The sequence below is a fragment of the Typopeltis vanoorti genome, chromosome 24 (assembly GCF_054136105.1).
Source record: "Typopeltis vanoorti isolate ZY-2024b chromosome 24, IOZ_Tvanoo_1.0, whole genome shotgun sequence".
Lineage (NCBI taxonomy): Eukaryota > Metazoa > Arthropoda > Arachnida > Uropygi > Thelyphonidae > Typopeltis > Typopeltis vanoorti.
In genome coordinates, this window is record NC_143572.1 from 57,055,937 (window position 1) to 57,076,044 (window position 20,108).

The 20,108-nt window shown below is 36.3% G+C and overlaps 1 protein-coding gene and 1 non-coding gene across 2 annotated transcripts in view; one reads left to right on the plus strand and one right to left on the minus strand.

Moving 5' to 3' along the window:
• Positions 1-20,108, plus strand: part of Ziz (dedicator of cytokinesis protein Ziz) — an 826,359-nt gene that overhangs the window by 460,621 nt on the left and 345,630 nt on the right. The window contains exon 24 of the mRNA XM_090414187.1: positions 6,154-6,339. Within this exon, the coding sequence (XP_090270313.1) occupies positions 6,154-6,339 (186 nt within the window). The remainder of the gene's footprint in view (positions 1-6,153; positions 6,340-20,108) is intronic.
• LOC150093238 (signal recognition particle RNA) lies at positions 5,476-5,759 on the minus strand. The gene has a single exon (XR_016550472.1).

Sequence of the window (20,108 nt, forward strand, 5' to 3'; positions counted from 1 at the left end):
TAAAGTTTTCAGTATATCTGGTAGGATTAGGCCTTGATTCTTATTTAAGTTACCTGTTGAACGGGCGACTGTAGCAGCTTCTTTGAATGTTCTGGAATGATAGTTCTCTTCTATGTAAGGCATATGACTTATATCCCATTCAATATTATAGTTGATAGAGGCGAAGTGGGAAGAAAGGCCTAATATATCTTGTCTGTTATTCCTTACATAGCCTATATGTTCTTTCTTTCTTGTTTCAAAACTTCTAGATGTCTGTCCGATGTAATTGATGCCGCATGAACAGGGTATGCTGTAAATTCCAGAGTATTTGTAGAAAGGATGGCTATCTTTCGGGGATCTTATAAACTTTTGAATGGTCTCAATAGATTTGAAGGCTACTCTGATATTGTATGGTTTTAGAAGAAGAACTAATTTTTTGGATATGGTACTGACAAATGGAATTGTTATAGAGCTAATGTATTGGGTTTCATCTCGTTGTCTTTGTGGTATCTCATTAAAGAGAATCTTGTTGATGAGTCTTGTAGGGTAGCCATTTAGGGATAGATCTCTGGATATTTTCATTAATTCTTCTTGTAAGTTGCCGGGTCTGTGGTGCACTATATAGCTCTTTTTTTAAGCAAATGGATAATGCTGAGTTCCTGGGATATGTGGTGAGACGAGTCGAAATGGAGGTAATGTCCAGTGTTAGTAGGTTTTCTATATACCGACAGGTTGATGCTATTGTCAGTTTGTTTCTTAATAAGGACGTCTAGGAATGGAAGTTTATTATCTTTTTCTAGTTCCAATGTGAACTTGATAGTGTTGTGGAAGCAATTAATTTTGTTTAGATAATCCATTAGTTCTTCTTTTTTGTGATTTCAAATGATGAAGATGTCGTCAACATACCTAAACCATCTGGTTGGTTTAGGGGTAATTTGGGATAAAATTTGAGTTTACAAATTTTCTAAGAATAGGTCGTGCAAAAAGGAGAGAGAAGGCTACCCATGGATAATCCAGTAAGTTGTTTGTAGTATAGGTTTTTTGCCATGTAAAATAATTCGAAGTTAAGCAATGCTTTTAATTAATATTAAATTACTAATAATTTAATATTAATTAAATTATTAGTAATTATTAAATTAATAATTCCTTATATTACTTTGAAAAACTGCTAAATGAAACAAGCAGTGATGACAGCACAGTGATAAAAAACACTGACCAGGCATGCAGTCAGGAATACATATCCATACTTGAAGTAGAAAAAGCCATCAAAGGCTTGAAATGTGGAAAGGCAGCAGGAGTAGATGATATTCGACCAGAAATGCTGAAGTATGGTGGTATAAGAGTCTTACAGTGGCTGCACTGCATAGTTCAGAAAGCCTGGACAGAGGGACGAATTCCTGATGATTGGAGTAGAGCTCTAATAGTACCCATATATAAAAAGGGAAATAAACTGAATGTGAGAATTACAGAGGTATTTCCCTACTGAGTGTTCCTGGCAAGATCTATGCAAGTATACTTGAGAAACAGTTGAGAAGAATTGTGGAAGAAAAGCTTGGTGAAGAACAAGCTGGATTCAGGCCAAATAGAGGCTGTCAGGATCAGATCTTCACGTTACGACAAATAGTCGAGAAAGCATGGGAATATAACAAAGATCTGTATTTAAGTTTTGTCGATTTGGAAAAGGCATATGACAAGGTGCCAAGAGAGAAGCTATTCAATACGCTGCAGTTATATGGTGTCAATGGGGCATTATATCAAGCAATACTTAGTCTTTATTTGAGTTGTGAGTCAGCAGTTAGAATTGAAGGAAGTACAGGAAGATGGTTTAATGTTAAATCTGGTGTGAGACAAGGATGTACATTATCCCCTCTGTTATTCATTATCTATATGGATCACATTATGAAGGAATGTGGTATTAAACCTGATATCAAAATTGGAAATGTTAATGTCAGCTCTTTGCTTTATGCGGATGATGTTATACTTCTAAATAAATCCGCTACAAGTCTGCAAGATTCTCTGACTAAATTGAATAGCTGTTGTAATAGATACGGTATGAAGGTCAGCAATAAAAAGACAAAGACAATGAAAATAGGCAGAATCATTGAAAATGTCAACTGTGTTGTGAATGGAGAACCTGTGGAACAAGTAAAACATTTCAGCTACTTAGGCACAATTTTTACTGAAGATGGTAAACTAAATATAGAAATAGACAACAGAATCAGCAAAGCTGGTATCGTGGGAAGTCAATTGAATAAATTCATATGGAATAAGAAAGAAATTAGTCGGAACACTAAATTAGCTGTATACAAGACTGTGTTCAAACCAATTTTAACTTATGGATCTGAGAGCTGGGTCAGAAGTAAAACACTTGACCAAAGACTAGAGACCGCAGATATGAGAGTCCTGAGAAAGATTAGAGGCGTGAACAGATGGCATCAATGGCAATATCATATTAAAAATGAGGATATTAGAAAAGAACTTGACATTGTCAGCATCCACGAATGCGTTAGCAGAGCTAATCTCAGATGGTATGGTCACTTAAATAGAATGGGAGAGGAAAGATTAGCAAAACAAGTGTTCTCTGCCAGGTTGGCAGGAAAACGACCCAGAGGAAGACCAAGATATAGGTGGATTGATACGGTACAAAGTGCCTTAGACGATAGAAATATAAGATCTGATAATGTTGGAGTCTTCACAAGTAACAGACTGATTTGGAGGAAAATTGTAGATAGGAAGTTAGTAATGATGTAATTTTTTCATGTAGTACTGTCATATCCTGTACACCCCTTGAGGGTACATGGCAGGAATTTGATGATGATGATGATGATAATTCCTTATAAATTCCATCATAGGTGGGTCTTCATTAAAATTTTTCACTGAGCATATTTGCATCTGTGGTACAAGATTTGGCAATTCATGGAAATTACTTTTCTGTTCAAGAGATGATAACATACATAATGATTATATTTCAGGCATACAAGTGACTGTCTAGTTTGGTTATTATTATTATGGGCAACTCCAAGGAGTCCTTAGACTCATCGAGAGAGGCCCTAAACATCAAGAACTATTCAGCATTCACACAGTATCTATCAAACTTTGCTTTAAACTCATTCACAGTCATGGCACCCACAACAGACTCTGGCAGCTTATTCACTCATTCACCACTCTCCAAGTAAAATACCTAGTTCTAACACCCTTGCTAACACTCTTGCTCAGTTTCAATGGATGGCCCCTAGTTCTCCCACCACAGACCTGTTCTGAAAAATTTCCTCTGTATTAATCTTGTAAAAACCCCTGAGCAATTTGAATGTCTCAATTATAACACCTCTTTTCTGCCTATCAACCAATTTCTGTAAGCCACAGATCTTCAACCTGTTCTCGTAAGGTACACTCCATAGACCAGCTACCATCTTGGTCACTCGCCTCTGGATCCTCTCTACCTCCTCCCATCACCAAGAAAACTTGGTGCCCAAATATGCACACAGTAGTCAAGATGGGGTCTTATCAAGGCTCGATAAAGAGGAGCAATAACCTGCTTGTCTCTGCTCATCAAAGTATTCTTCAGTAACCAAGTGATCTGATGAGCGATTTAGCCACTTTTGCTGTGTGGCCCATAAACTTCAACTCCCTATCTGCCATCACTCTCAAATCTCTGGCTTCATCAATTTCCTGAAGTACAGGTTCCACCAATGTGGTATACTGCTGGTAATCTTTTCAGCCCAAAATGCATAACCTTACACTTTGCTACATTCAGCTGACATCCATTCTCCTTAGTCCAGTCTGCCAATCTATCCAAATCATCCTGCAAAATTTTGACATCATGTGTATTCACTATTGCTCTACCCAACTTTGTATCATCAGCAAATAAATGAACAGTTCCTCTCATATCCTTTCCTGTATCATTAATGAACAAATTAAATAGCAATGGTCCAAGAACAGAACCCTGCAGCATACCACTAGTCACAGGCCTTGTTTTGGACTCTACTCCTGAATAAACTATTCTTGATATCTCTCCATCAACTACCCTCCTATACATCTCACCAACCCTATATCCATCCCCATGTGCTGCAGTTTACTGATTAGAATTCCATGTGGTATCCTGTCAAAGGCCTTAGCAAAGTCCAGCAGTATCACTGTAAACCCATTACCCTTATCCAATTCAGCTGTCACTGTATTATAAAACATGAGCAAGTTACTGAGGCAAGATCTAACCCTCACAAAACCATGCTGCCCCCCCCTCATATAGTATCCCATTTCCATCTATTCATTCCTGTATTTTGCTCTTGACTAACTTCTCCAATACCTTGACAATGACTCCTGATATGCTGATCGGTTGGTAATTTGCAACAGCAGTCTTGGAGCCTCCTTTATGCAATGGAACTATTTTCCCCTCTTTCCACCCCCTCGGGACTAGCTCAGAGCCGAGACTTAAATTAAACAATATGGTCAAGGGCACTGACAATTCCTTTGCTTCTTTATGTAAGATTCGAGCTGGTATACCGTCCAATTCCACAGATATATTCACATTAAGGTTCTGTAATATACTATTTACCTCAATTCCTGTATAATCCATTGGTTCCCTCATTCCTGCAATATCACCGCCGATGATATACTCTTTCAAAGTGTTCACTTAGTAATTCTACTATAAGATGGTAAATGATTGTTCTCATGAAGAGTATGATAAACTCAGAATAAGAAAGAAGAATCTTTCACTTTTGAGTGGAGTGATGAAATATACATAAAGTCGGCCTTTTTTGCTTGACCTCAGATATTTTATTAGATTTGGTATGTAGGATGTGTGCATGCACTTCTGCATGTATGTTTGGGGTTTGGTTATATAAACAGGCAGTTTTTATAACAGCCCTGTGTTTACTTACATTTTAAGTTAAATTCACTGCCTTCGTGCCTCTGTTGGTTTTCAACAATGTGCTTTGATTCAAGGCCTGTGTTTAAAACCTCCTTGGGGTGTGAAGAACCCATATTGAGGGTGAGTTACCTTGCTTTGTATGCAGGTGACAGGGATATTCTTTCTGGAAACTTTGTTTTTTCAGCCTACAGCCAAGCAAACCATCCAGAACACACACACACACACACACACACACACATTTAGGCATAAACTTTGCACTTATTATTATGTGACACTTCCAAGGAGTTCAAGGACTCATTATAGGAGAGCATTCCAATCTTCTACACATTTCACCCCTAGTTTAACTCTCCCATTACACACAACTACCATCTACTGCCCATCATCATCATCACCACCACCAATATTTTTTTTTGTCTGTAAATTGCGTGTGCTTTAATGGCTGAATTGCCTATATGCAAATGAAAAGTTTCTGGGAGAAATAACACTACTACCTCTGTATGAGATCTGCTAACTTGCCTTGAATTAAAATAGCATATAAAGATTCTTCTTATCACAACAAGAATCGAACTCAGGCCTTTTCCAATCAAAGGGAACAACATACCATTGTTCTTCCAATTGCACTATGGAGATGTGGTCTGGTTATGTTGTCCTGGCTATTCCTCAATGCCTATTCACAGAAGTGATCCCACTACTGTACAGTGCAGAAGCTTTTGTCTGCTACATTTCTGCCCTTGGCCAATTCACATCTTGTTAGGCAACTGGGTGGTTCTGGGCTGACTCAAAGTCACAATGTTGATTCTGTGCTTAGTGTGGACATCCAATCAACATAGGATCATTGGGAAACAGAACTCTGTTTCTCAAACCATCCATTAGTCCAGGCCTCTATGTATATAGCTAGATCACAAGATACAGCTACACGATTCCCTATAATCCTAAAGCATTATCATGAAACTGATGCTGATGAAGCTATTCTCCTGCAGCTGATATTGCACATAATATCACGTGCTTTCAATGAAATTGTTCTTTTTTGAGTTTTCCTATAACTGTATTGACAATGGCTATGAAACTTGGCCAAAAATTTTACAATAAAAATATTAAATGTGTTTCTGGTATTAATATTTTATAATGAATAATGTTACACAAGCCGAGGACACTTGGCACGTTGTGGGTCTTAAGGGCTGTAATTACCACAAATTATTATTTAAGTTAAATTAACACTAACGTGTGTGTGTTTTAATCAATTATTTTCTAGTTTGCATTATAAATGAAACATTGTTTGCATTTTTTCCCTATTCATTTCAAAATAGGCACTTCATGCTGTGGATGTCAGTACTATTATTAACTTCTTGCCTACAGCTTTAAATCAACTTTTTCATCTTTTGGTTGCAACTGCTAGTGAAGAGGTTTCTCTTAATACCATCAGAGTTCTTATTCATATTGTGCACAGCATTCATGAAGCTGGGAAAACTGATATACTTCATTCTTATGTACAGGTAGTATAAGATGCCTTTATTTGAAATTATTTTAATTTCTCTGTATTACTTTGAAATTTTTTTAAAAACGATTTTACTCGTTACTACTATAATTGGCTTTTGATGATTTTTTCCCTCCAAATTTCTCAATATAATCCAAGTTTTTATAATAGATTTTTCTATTGCATGCTGGTACATCTGATTATCTGAGTTCATATATTTGTATATATTATTACTTTTATACTGTGAAGAATTTGAATACTGATAATTTATTATTTTCTGTAATGAAATTATATTGTGCCTCTTTCTTTATATAAAGTATTGATAGTAATATGAAGAGAACTTCAGTTGAAAGTTACTGAAGTTTGACTGTTCACTGAGCCTGAGTTTCTCTCTTATTGCATTAAAAATAATAAATAAATAAAAACTATATACACATTGGATCAGAATAGCACACATATTTGGCTTTATCTAATTGTTAATGAAATTTATTGAGACATTTAGACAACTAGGAGGAGACCTTGCATAGCATTTAAGGAATGTGCATAACTGACTAACACTTCTGACCTAATGGCTAATCCTGACCTTCACATAGTGCACCACTTTAGTAGGTATCTACTGGATACCAAATCAATGAGGAGGGACTGGCAGTTTGGGACATAGTGGACATAGTAATAATATTCTGTATTGGCTTAAACCAGAAACAAATTTGCTACAACTAGATGAAATTTCATGCCTGCTGGGTGTTGCCTGGTTAAACAGTAGCTCTTCTATTTTTCTTAAGGAACCAGTATGAACAGTGAAAAAATCACCTACTAGAACAAACTGAACATTTGCAGAATTTAAAATAAGTCCAAGAAGCATCAACAAAAAAGAAGTTGAACTGGTAGAAGAACTAGAGAAGTACTGCATAGACATAATTGGTGTTACTGAGATGTAGAAGACTAAAATCAGAGATCCTACCAAGTAATAAATATAAGCTGTTATATTCAGGCAATAGTAATCAAGGAAAAGGAAGGCAATGCAATAGCATTCAAAACCAAGCACGAAGATAGACTTCTTGTTAAGCAGGTAATTTCAAGTAGAGATGTTTGAGCAAATTTCAAAATGGGTATTTCATAATTGTTGCTATGACCCACAGAAGGTTCTAAAGAAGAAGTGGAGAAATTTTTCAAATCATTAAAGAAGGCAACAGACATAAACATAATGAAAAAGATGCTGCTTGTTGGGGATCTAAAACAGGGTAGGAGATGAATCCCAGGCATATAAAATGTTTAGGGGAAATTTGGGGAAAGGGCCAATTTAATAATAGAGGCAAGCACCTTTTCAATTTGTGTTCAGGACATGGACTAATCATCACTAAAACAATGCTTCGATGTAAAGAGGTGCACAAATTCACACATGGAGAGAAGATACAAGGGAAAAAATAATCTCAATTATTTATCATTGATAGTGATATCATCACAGTGTTTTAGGTCGAAACAAAGTGATCATTACTTAGTTTTAAGCAGGATGAAGATAAATATTGTAGAAAAGAAAAATATGTAAGAAATGTTTACAATGAATGCAAGTATTCTTTGTATAATAAAGCAGTTTTAGAGGTTAGCTGTAAACTTAGTTACTAAAATATTATTCAAGAAGAAACTAAAGAATCTTTGTTTTCAGGCTTAAGTGCTGTGAGGATATCATGTTGGAGGTTTAATGGAATATTTACCACACTAGGAAAGGATTAAAACTGATTTTAATGCTTCTAATATTTCATCTCAGTCACTGAGACATCTTCAGGGATTACAAAAAACTATTGTAACACATACTCAAATACAACACAATACTAAGTGAAACATATGAGTGACTCTAAAGTCCCATCTAGGTAGTGCACCCTTTATAGGCATTTGTAAGTGGCCTAGAATGTAAAGCGGGATCTCTGATAATTAATGTTTCCCAAATTTTGGGAAGTTTTATGCAACCATATTTATTTAAATTTGGTTGATTTCTGAGTGCCACCGCAGATTCTTAAAACAGTCTTTCTTTTTTGAATTTACTATGGTGGAGCATGGTGGTTTTTTCCAGGAGATCCTGTGGGTTATATTCAAAACATGGTCTGCAAGGCCAGATTGACCATAGTCGTGATTTAAGATGTATGATTTGCGTTTTTTTAAATGGATGGTTGCTGATCTACCTGTCTGTCCGCAGTAAGCTAGCTTGCAGGAACAACGTACTTTATAAACTCCAGGCACCTAGAGAGGAGGGAGCTGATTTTTGGTAGAAAGGATAAGGGTAGCCAGTTTATGGTGGGGCTTAAACACTGTGTGGAGGTTGTACTTTTTTTAAGAACCTGGCTATTTTTATGATGTGCCACAGATGTAGGGTATGGTGATGGCATTTCTGAAATGACCGAGGAATGGGAGAGGAACTGATTGTTTTTTTAAATTCTGTAATTGCTGTAGCCATTGAAAAGGAAGGTGTTGTGTATGTGGTTGAGTTCAGTTGAAAGGGAGGTTCCACTGGAACAAAGATTGTGGGCTCTATTGGTTAGAGTTTTAATAATGCCATATTGTTGAGAGGGGTGATGGGAGAGTTTGAGAATATATCTGCCTGTGTGAGTGGTTTTTCTATATACAGAGAAAATATTGTGGAAAAGTAACATGCCACCATTAGGATGGCATGTTACTAAGGTGTCTAGGAAGGATAAACTATTGTTATTTTCCTTTTCAATTGTAAACTGGATTCTTGGATGTGGGCTGTTGAGGTGACTGAGGAAGGAGTCTAATGTGTCTGGGCCATGAGGCAAACACATCATCTACATATCTTAGCCTGATAGAAGATTTGAGAGGGCGAGTCTATGGCTTGTTTTTCAAAATTTTCCTCGTAAAAATTGCAGGGGGGGGGGAAGAACGAGGAACCCGTAGCGGTTCCCTCTATCTGTTTGTAGATTTTGTTCTTCCAAGAAAAATAACCAGAATTGATTGCAGAGAAAAAGAGCTCTAAGATATCAGAAGGAAAAACGTTTTTTTAAGAGTGTTAAGATGTCATTTAAGAGAATATTGGTAAACAATGAGGTGATGTCAAAGCTTACAAATATGTCTGTATTATTTTTAATATTTAAAGTTAGATTTTCAATTAAGGTTTTAAAATGGGTAAATTTTTTTACATAGGATGTAGTAAGACCAGTGAGGGGGGTGGGTGATCAGAGAGCTAGCCAGCTGCTTTGACAGTTTGTAGCATGGTGCATCAGTGACATCTACTATAGGTCTTGGGGGGGGGGAGGATTAGCTAATTACATCAGACTAGATGTCGTCAATATCCTCGCCCAGTCGTCACCTCCAAAAAGTAATTTATCTTCTGGCCAACTCACTGCTCTCAGAAAATTATGGAAAGAAAAAAGTATCATCATCACCAGAGCAGATGAGGGTAATGCCACAGGTTGTCCTTAATGGCATGGAATATAATCAAAAAATAGAGATTATTTTCTGTGATCGTGCTACCTACATCCCACTAGAACATGATCCCACAAAAATGCAAGTTAAAAAATTAAAAAATTACTTAAAAAAGTATCCTCCTGGCTGCCGGACATTACAAAAAAACTCAGTCCTTTCAGATCTCATCCCCTCCAGATATACAGTTTACCAAAAATCCACAAACCTAATTCCCCTCTAAGACTGAGACGAAATATTGGAAGCATTAAAATCAGTTTTAATCCTTTCCTAGTGCTGTAAATATTCCATTAAACCTCCAACATGAAGAAATCAAAGAGTTCAAGCACTGAGAACCAAACTTCTGTCTCAATTGCAGAGTTGAAAAAAAACATCCATTTATTTATCTAGTGAAACATATGGTGAAGTTGTCTCAGCATACACCACCCTAGCTAATACCCATGTAGGTTTTAAGTGAAGTTTTTCTTTCTAAGTGAATCCCACCCAGGTAAGTTGTAAACCATCTTATGGTTTACAGTCTACTTAGGTGGGATTCATTAAGGTGGGGGGGGGGGTGATGACATAATTGTAACGTATACAAAAGAAGAAAATTGGTGTGTTAGAACATACATTTTGTGAATATAACGATAAGCTTAAGTGTTGGTGGATATTCATATTAGTAGTGTGCAATATAAACAATACCAGAGGAATAAAATAAATAATTTGCATACTAATATTGAAGAAGTTGGTTGATCAGAGAAAAAAAGGGGATACAATAGAAACATTTAAGGTGCTTAAAGGGTTTTATGGGATAGAGCAAGGGGCCATTCCTGGAAGTTGAATAAAGATGTGGTTAGTAGGGGTGAGGATTAGATTGTTTGCTTGGAGAGTTGTGAATAAATGGAATGGGTTGCCACAGTGAATTGTGAGTGCTTTATCTGTTAATGGTTTCAAGGAGGGGTATGATAGATTGTGTGGATAGATTGGGTCTCCTGTGATGAGTCTTCAGACTCCATGGAGGTGCCCATATAATAATAATATTTTTATTATTATTAATAACTTTTACCCTTCAATCTGCAATATCTTTAAAAATTTCTTCATTATATATATTCTCATTATTACTATTCCTTCCCTCCTCTATTACATTGCGGTTGCGATGATTTTTTCTACATTTAACCACTACCGTATTGAGGATAAGCTTAATGCCTCCTGCTGGCATGTCCTATGTCTGTAGATGTGTGTGTTCGTGTGCAGTTTGCCTGTTCTGGGGGACGAAAAACTTGAGTTTCAGGGCGAAAAAAACCCTTACCTCCTATATATATATATATATATATATATATATATATATATATATATATATATATATATATATATATACAGGGTGTTTGGGATAAATTTGACATATTTATAATTAATTATATTTTTCCGTAAGTTACATGTATTAACACACACTTCTCTTCATTTAAAAGTTTGGACCCTTCTTCATTCATATACAAGATGTCAGAAAGGATGGATAGCTGGAACCCACCTGAATCATGGAAGAGAATAACTTGTATCATGATGATTCGTGCCCGCCATCAAAATAAGGATATTACGACTGCTGCCCAATGCTCCCTGAATACAGTAAAAACAATCAGGCATGAACTAGAGACTTGCAATGGTGACTACGAGGATGTAGCAAGAAGAAAGATCCCTAGCAGACGATCTGATTGCGTTCGTACAGCAGAATTCCTCGCAAATCTGCAGGAACAGGTGTTGAAGAACCCTGGCATTGGAATTCGGGCTTTGTTCGTGGAGTTGCTAACTGTAGTCAAGCCCTGGATAACAAGGGTAGCCAATGGTAGGCCGTATGTATGGCAGCAGGATTCGGCCCCTTGCCACACCTCTGGGAAAAGTCAAAAATGGTTGTCTGAAAATTTCTACGACTTCACCAGTCCAAATGTTTGGCCTCCAAACTCCCCAGACCTTAACCCCATGGATTATTTTGTATGTGGCGCAGTTGAAAAAGACACCAATCGCACTTCCAGTAATACAAAAGCCCAGTTAATGGATAAAATTAAAACAGTTTTTGCGGCCCTTCCCAGGGAGACTGTAGCATCAGCTTGTTCGAGGTTCCGAAGCAGAATTGAAGCTGTGATCGATGCTAATGGTGGTTATTTTGAGTAAATCTTGTTGATAGTATTGTAATTAACTCTGCCTGTAATGTTTTTTTGTCAATTCATTAAATTTAATAGATACAAAGAAGATTTTCTTTTTCCTTACGAAACTGTCAAATTTATCCCGAACACCCTGTATATGATTAGTACTATTAACTCGGGGTTGGGATATGTTCATTTTTCTAAATTAACTGACTTAAAACCCGAGAATTATAACACAATGACATTTATTTGAAAAAACGCAACATGTTTCGTCAAGAATGACTTCATCAGGCGATAAGAACATAGAAAGATATTAAAAGACACGAAATTAACATTGACATACTCTAAAGCTATACAATTATAAAGCCATAATATTCAACTGTAAATTACAGTTATTATGAGCTTGAACTACAGTCCGAAGTAGAGCGCCGCATTGTCGAGTCAAAAGAAATCACCTTGGACCCTTTTCACATGAATAACAATCTTAGCTATAATTTGCCTGACTCTTTCAACTCTACTATTAGATACTGGAGATTGCGTGATTCCACACACGCGCAGGTGTACAACAATAGAACTTTAACTCGGACTGTAGTTCAAGCTCATAATAACTGTAATTTACAGTCGAATATTATGGCTTTATAATTGTATAGCTTTAGAGTGTGTCAATGTTAATTTCGTGTCTTTTAATATCTTTCTATGTTCTTGTCACCTGATGAAGTCATTCTTGACGAAACATGTTGCGTTTTTTCAAATAAATGTCATTGTGTTATAATTCTCAGGTTTTAAGTCAGTTAATTTAGAAAAATGAATATATATATATATTTAACAATAAAGGTGATAAGACACATCCTTGTCTTACTCCTTTTTTGATTTCATTTGAGGCCATTTGATTCCAGTATATATTTGTTGTAATTATACATAGATCTTTTCCTTTTAGACCATTTTTCTGTAGGATATTCTGTATTAATTTCTTGTGATCTATTGAATCAAATACTTTGATGTAATCAATGAAACAAAGATACATGCTTTTCTGGTTATCGAGACTTCTTTTGCATGTTTTCAGATTGAAAATTCCTTCTCTTGTATCTTTTGTCTTTTTCAAAACCTGATTGAGAGTCTTCTATTTCTGTTGACAAAGTGATTTTTTTTCTTTATAGGATTATTCTCAGTAATAATTTTGTAATATGGTTTGTTAAACTTATTAGTCTATATTCTGAATATTCAAAAGTTCTTGGAATTTTGGGAATAGTGATAAAAATGAATTTTATTAGATCATCAGGGATGTATCCTGTATCATATATATTATTAGAAATAACCTTTAGATCATTAATTGTGTTTTCATTTAATTTCTTCGAAAATTTGATAGGGATCTGATCTGGGCCTGGTGTTTTACCTGTTTCCATTTGACGTATAGTGTACTCTGTTTCTTCATATGTAATTATTATTATTATTATTATTAAGTAACCTCCAGGGAGTGCAAAGATTCATCGAGGGAGGGTTCCCACTCTACAACTCTCCACCAACACCATCTGCCGTGCACCACCACCACTATTATAATGTAATTGGTTCACCATTCATATTTTGTATATCTGGTATGTCTGTGTGATCAGTCAAAACAGTTCTTTTCCATATTCTTACCATCTTTTTTTTGATATCTTGTGTTTCTAGTTGTATTTTTCCAATTTTGATATTTTATACAAAGATTATGGTTGAAATTTTTCGTTTTATTTGTCAGAGCTTAGATTGATTTATGAATTTCTTTGCTATTGTGTTTGTTGTCCAGTTCCTCCATTTGTTTACATTTTTCATTTAGCCACCTGTCTTTAGCTTTCCTGCATTCATTTTTTATCATTTTACTGAGTATTTTATATTGTGGTGTATTTTTTTTTCCCATCTTTCACAAGTATTTTTTCATAAGTATTATTTCATCTTTCTAATGTTGATTCTCTCATCCAGGCTTTTTTTCTTATTATATTTAATTTTTAGAATAATCTCATTGACTGTATCATATATTACATAAATTTTGACCATCTTTTTTCAATTTCTTCTGTGTTGCTAAGTAGATTGTTTTCTGTTTTATATCCTACATAATCTAATTTTTTTCCTAATTTCTGAGTTAAACATCATTATGTTGTCAGGTATATTCAGAGCAGTCAACTCTTTCAGTATGATAATTTTTAGAAATGTTTTTCAGTTTAATCTTTAAAGTAGACACAACAGAGTTATGGTCTGAACCCATACAGAATCTAGATATGTTTTGATGTTGGTTATAGTATTTTTGTATCTATTATTTATCATTATAAAATCTATTTGATTTCTTATAGAGTTATCAGGGTTTGCCCAAGTATATAGTCTGCACTTTGGATGTTGAAAGAAAGTATTCATTATGCATAGGTTCTTTTGAATACAGAATTGTATTAGTCTCTCACCTCTTTCATTTCTTTCACCCAATCCAAATTTTCCAACAACCAGATTTTTTCCCCTCTTCTAACCTTTCCATTCAAGTCACCCATCAATGTAAGCATCTGATTTTATTCTATACATTTTTGGAAATTATTATAAAAATCTATTTATTCATCGGTGTGAGTCATCGTAGGAGCATAAACCTGAATAATTATGATGTTAAAAGGCATTGCAGCTAATTTAATAAGTATAATTCTTTCATTTATGGGCCACAGCCCTATTACAGATTTAAAGATGCCTTTCTTAATAATGAAACCCCCTCCATATTCATGCTTCTTTCCACCAGAATATACAAATGTAAAGCAGCTATCTTTATCTAGTTTTCCTGAGTTAGGCCATCTGTTTCACTAATTCCCATCACATCAACTTTAAGTATTTTCATTTCCTGTTTAAGATTGTCAAAATTCCCTAGTTTTTATAACATGTTCGCATTCCAAGTTCCAATTTTCAAGACACTGTTTCTTGTTTTCAAATGAGTAATATCAGATGCCGACCTGCCTTTCTAATTTAAGTTGAAACTAGCTTATATTCTTTCAGATTTAAGCTAGTTTCAATGTCTTCTTCCCTGTAATTATTTACTGCTTGGAATGTTGCTGGGGTTCCAATTTGCAAAGCATAGCTTGCAAGATATTTCCATTTCTCCATGATCAACTCTAGGATAGTAACGTGGTGATGCCCCGATCTCTTCCACATCTGATTCAGATTCTTCCACCTGTCAGTTGTTTCACATTCATCTGATATATGAATTCTTCTGAAAATGATGAAACAGATGTCACTGCAGTCCTAACATCTTCACCAGGGCTCCTTTAGTTAGCCTTTTTTCAAAGTTGTCTGTAAGCCTTCACAGCTGTGTATTAGCCCAAGGTACACAAAGTCCCCACCGTTGTTCACCTTACAAAGTAATCCTCTACTTTATGTTGCTTCCACCCTCCATGATGTGGATGAAGGGTTGAACTCGAAGACCACCATTAAGCAAATTTAGCAGAGAAAGAAATTTTTAGGATCTGCTGCTCTCAAAAATCAACTAATTTTAATAAATATGGTAAAATAAAACTTTTCTAAATGTGAGAAACACTATCACTTTTGATGCTCCAATAATCCGGTGCCAACAGGCCCACAGATGGCACCCCTCATAGTTAGGAATCTAGTTTTTCGTGTTCTGATACTTGGAATACATTTAGACATTGCTTCTGCTAGATAGTTCTTGAATAGTACCAAAGCAACATTGACCTCCTTTTTACCCAACTCCTCATTTCATGCAACATCTGCAAGCTGTCTCATGAACTTTTTATCATCACCAGCTTGTAGTTCCACATATAACCTTTCCTCACAAAAGTTCTCATATGTTTGGCAATCACCCACATAATCACTTCACTGTTGCTCTTGCCAGTGGGAGAGAGATTTAACATCTCATTTATTATTATTATTATTATTACACAGACAACTACATAGAGTCTGTAGATTCATTGAGGGAGGCCCTAAACATAATACCAAGTACTTCCAATATTCTCACAATATGTATCTTTGCAAATATGTATTATGCGATATGTAATTTTGCTTTAAACTCATTCACAGTTGTAGCACCCACAAAAGCCTCTGGCAACCTACTCCACTCTTTTTCCACTCTCCAAATAAAAAAAAAAATCTAGTTCTCATAACCTTGCTAACCACACTCTTGCTCAATTTCCAAGGATGGTCCCTACTTCTCCCACCACCAAGCTTGTTCTAAAAAATTTTTCTTTGTATTAAACCTATAAACATTTTTCTTTAATTTATGTCTCAATTATATCACTACTTTTCTACCTATCAACTACTTTCTGTAATTTGCAGATCTTCAACATGTCCTCATAAGGTGCATTCCATAAACCTGCCCCCCATGTTGATAATTTTCCTTTGAATCCTCTCCTCCTTATCCCCAAGAAAAACAGGTGACCAGTGCACAGTAGTCATGATGCTATCTTATCAAGTCCCAATTATAATAACCTGCTTATCTCTGCTTGTTAGGATGTTCTTCAGTAACTATCTGAACTGTTTTAGACACACTTTTGCGATATTCATCTCCTAACTTCAACTCCCTGTTTACTAACACCCCCAAATCCCTGGCTTCAGCAATTTTCTGGAGTCCAATTCCATCAGTACGGTACACAGCTGGTTATCTTTTTACCAAAAATGCATAACCTTACACTTTGCCACATTAAATTGATATCCTTTTCCTTGGCCAATACTGCTAGACTATTTAAATCATCTTGCAAAATTTTAACATAATCTTTATTTATGATATTTATGAGGCATGATCTATCCTTCACAAAGTGAAGGATAGATCATGCCTCAGTAAATTAACCACCTTTTATAATACAGTGACAGCCACGATGTATAAAGCTAATGGGTATACAGTGATATTGCTGGAATTTACAAAAGCTTTTTAAAAGATACTGTATGGAATTTTGATAAATAAATTGCATTGAAGGATAGATAAATAAAGTGAAGGATAGATCATGTCTCAGTAAATTACTCACCTCTCATATTCTGTCCTCATACTCTGATTTGCTTTTCATACCATACTGGCCAGCCTTCTGGCCTGTGCTTTGTATTGTTCAGTGTGCTTGCTAATCAACGTTCTCTTTGAATTCTCTCCACAACGGATTATTTTGCTTGCTTAGTCCTTATATATGATTCCTCAATTACTCACTCTACTCATTGTGCCTCTCAGAAAAGAAACTTTGTGCATCTTCTTGTTCAGCACACCACTAATAATTAAATCCTCATATGTTGCTGCTTGCAAGTCTATCATTACCTGTTTCATGTGGCCATCATTAATTTCATCCTTTATTGCTGCTACCAAGTCTTTCACTATCATTCACTCTCGCTATCTTACCATGTTGCACATGTGTATTTTTGCTGTCAATCACACTCGCCCTCTTACTGTTAATTTTTCTGCAAGAGGGGCAATATGATAGAAGCCTTCTGAAAAGATGTTGGAATTTTTCTTTGTATGGAAGGTGGGGAGAGTTGAGTTTGTGTATAGTTTAAGAGAAGATTGTGACTGTTGGTGTGGGTGTGATGTATGGCTTCCCTTAATGAGTTATTGACTCCCTGGAGATTTCTGATAGTAATATGCAAAAATTTCATTATTACTGAAATAATTCTGCCATGAGTATTATTTTCATTAGTAACAATGGTAATGAAGAAATATGATGTACTACTGTGTTTAGTAAATTTTCAGTAAAAACCTCACCATAAACTTGTAATGTATATATTTAATGTTAGGTTTCACAACTAAGTATGTATTGATATGTGATGCTTTTTTTTTTCTTTTTAAATGTGAGTCCTTCACAAATGCTGGTAACTTGTTGTGTATTTAGTGCCATGGAAGTTGTTGGATAATCAGGTTTCCTAAGTTCAAGCCACTTTAGGCCTCCATTAAACATTGTGGTGGTCTCACACTAGTCAATGAAAGTCATCTACTATCTAAAGATATTCATATTCACAAAACATATAGAGATAGGGAGAGGAATTGATGGCGTAGATAGCATCAGCCTGGCCAAAAATTATTGCGATCACTGAGACGTGGTTGACAGAAGGGGATATAACAACAGGAATAGAAGTTGCTGGGTATAGCATTTTTCGTCAGGATAGGAGGGGAAAGCGTGGTGGTGGGGTACTGCTTATGATAAGTGATGACCTATGTCCACTAAGAGTGGAGAATTTGGAAGGAAGTGAGACAAATGATTTTGAGAGCGTATGGTGTTAGGTAGAGGTAGGCAAGACAGGATATTTAGTGGGGTGTTGCTACAGACCCAGGAGCACAGAGGATGGGGACCAGGAGATGTTTAGACAGCTAAGTTTGGCAAGTGCAAGAAGAATGATTGTTATGGGAGATTTTAACTTCAGTAGTATAAATTGGAGAGAGGAAGATGCATGTAGCAATAGGGGAATGGAATTTCTAGAATTCTTGAGGGACAAATGTCTTAGGCAACATGTAACAGAGGGAACAAGAGGTTCAAAAATTTTGGATTTGGTTATAGCATCAGAAGAGTTGATAATAACTGAGTTGACGTCTCTCCCACCAGTTGGAGAGAGTGACCATATGGTGTTGACTTGGAAAATGAATAGACATGCAGGAGTATCAAAGAGATGGGAACTTATGTGGAACAATAAGGCAGGTGATTATAATAGTCTTAGACGTCAACTTCGGGAAGTTTCATGGAGGGAGGAATTGGAAGGCCGGGATATCACCAGTGCGTGGGAAATTGTGAAAGAATATTTGTTATCAGCAATGGTAAGTTGTATACCACGAGTGAAGAAGAGGACGCAATTCGGAGTAAAGTGGATGACAAACAATATTAAACAGGAATTGCATGCGAAAAAGAGGCTATGGAAGAGATATAAGGAGATAGGTGAAGAGATGCATGAGGAATATAAGACACAGGCCAGAAGAGTGACTAGTGTGGTAAGGAAAGCGAAACTGGAATATGAGAAGAGATTGGCCCTAAGATCCAAAGAAAATCCTAGGGAATTTTTTAGCTATGTGGCCAGTAGGAGGAGAAATGACTGTGGAAGAATGATATTGTGGGATAAAAATGGGAATAGAGTGACTGATGCAGAGGACATAGTGGAATTGTTCAATGAACACTTTATTGGAGTATTTCATCCTAGAGGAGTCAGTTTTAATGCTAGAGGGATAGGACTGGTACGAGGTCTGGAGGTACAGGAGGAGAGTGTGTTTCAGATACTGAGTACTCTGGATGTCAGTAAAGCTGTGGGACTGGATGGTATTTCGCCACGAGTTTTGAGAGAATGTGCTAGGGAATTGACAGTACCTTTAACGTGGCTTTTCAATGAAAGTCTGGCTTTGGCAAAGGTGCCCAGGGAATGGAAGGAAGGTAAGATAGTGCCATTGCATAAGGGTGGTAACAGACTGGAAGTGTCTAATTATAGGCCAGTCTGTGTCATCAGTAGTTAAGATCTTGGAGAAAGTAGTGAGGGACCGTGTACAGCATTGGGCAGATGAGTGTTATCTGTGAGAATCAACATGGATTTGTGAAAGGACGCTCTTGTTTTAGCAATATGCTAGCCTTTTATAATAAAGTTACAAGAACATTAGATGAGGGAAAGGCATATACTGCAATTTTCTTAGACTTGGCGAAGGCATTTGACAGGGTGCCACATGATAAGCTGATATTTAAGTTGCAGCACATGGGTCTGGATGTTAGATTGGTCAACTGGATTCAGGATTGGCTGTCTGATAGGTATCAGAGAGTTGTGTATGGTGGAGCAGTTTCCAGGAGGCAGAGGGTTACAAGTGGGGTCCCACAGGGCTCAGTACTAGGACCTATATTGTTTAACCTTTATATCAATGACATAGCCAGTGGATTGCAGGGGGATATTCAGTTGTTTGCAGATGATGCGAAGCTGGGAAGGATTATTAGTAATAGTGCAGATGTGGTAGCCCTGCAAGAGGATTTAAATAAGCTAGATAGTTGGGCAAATGAATGGGGGTGTCAGTTTAATGCAGCAAAATGTAAGGTCTTGAGGTTTGGGAAACATCGATGGGATGCTGCATACTCTATGGGAGGAGTTATACTGGAGGAAGTAGGGGAGACAAGAGATCTGGGGTTGATGATTGATAGAAACCTGAAGTTTAGGGGACTTATTGCAAAGATGGTGAAGGTAACACAGAGGATTGCTGCTATTATGAGAAGGACACTGACCTGCAGAGATAAGAGGGTTATCATTCCATTGTATAAGTCTCTGATCAGACCACACTTGGACTATT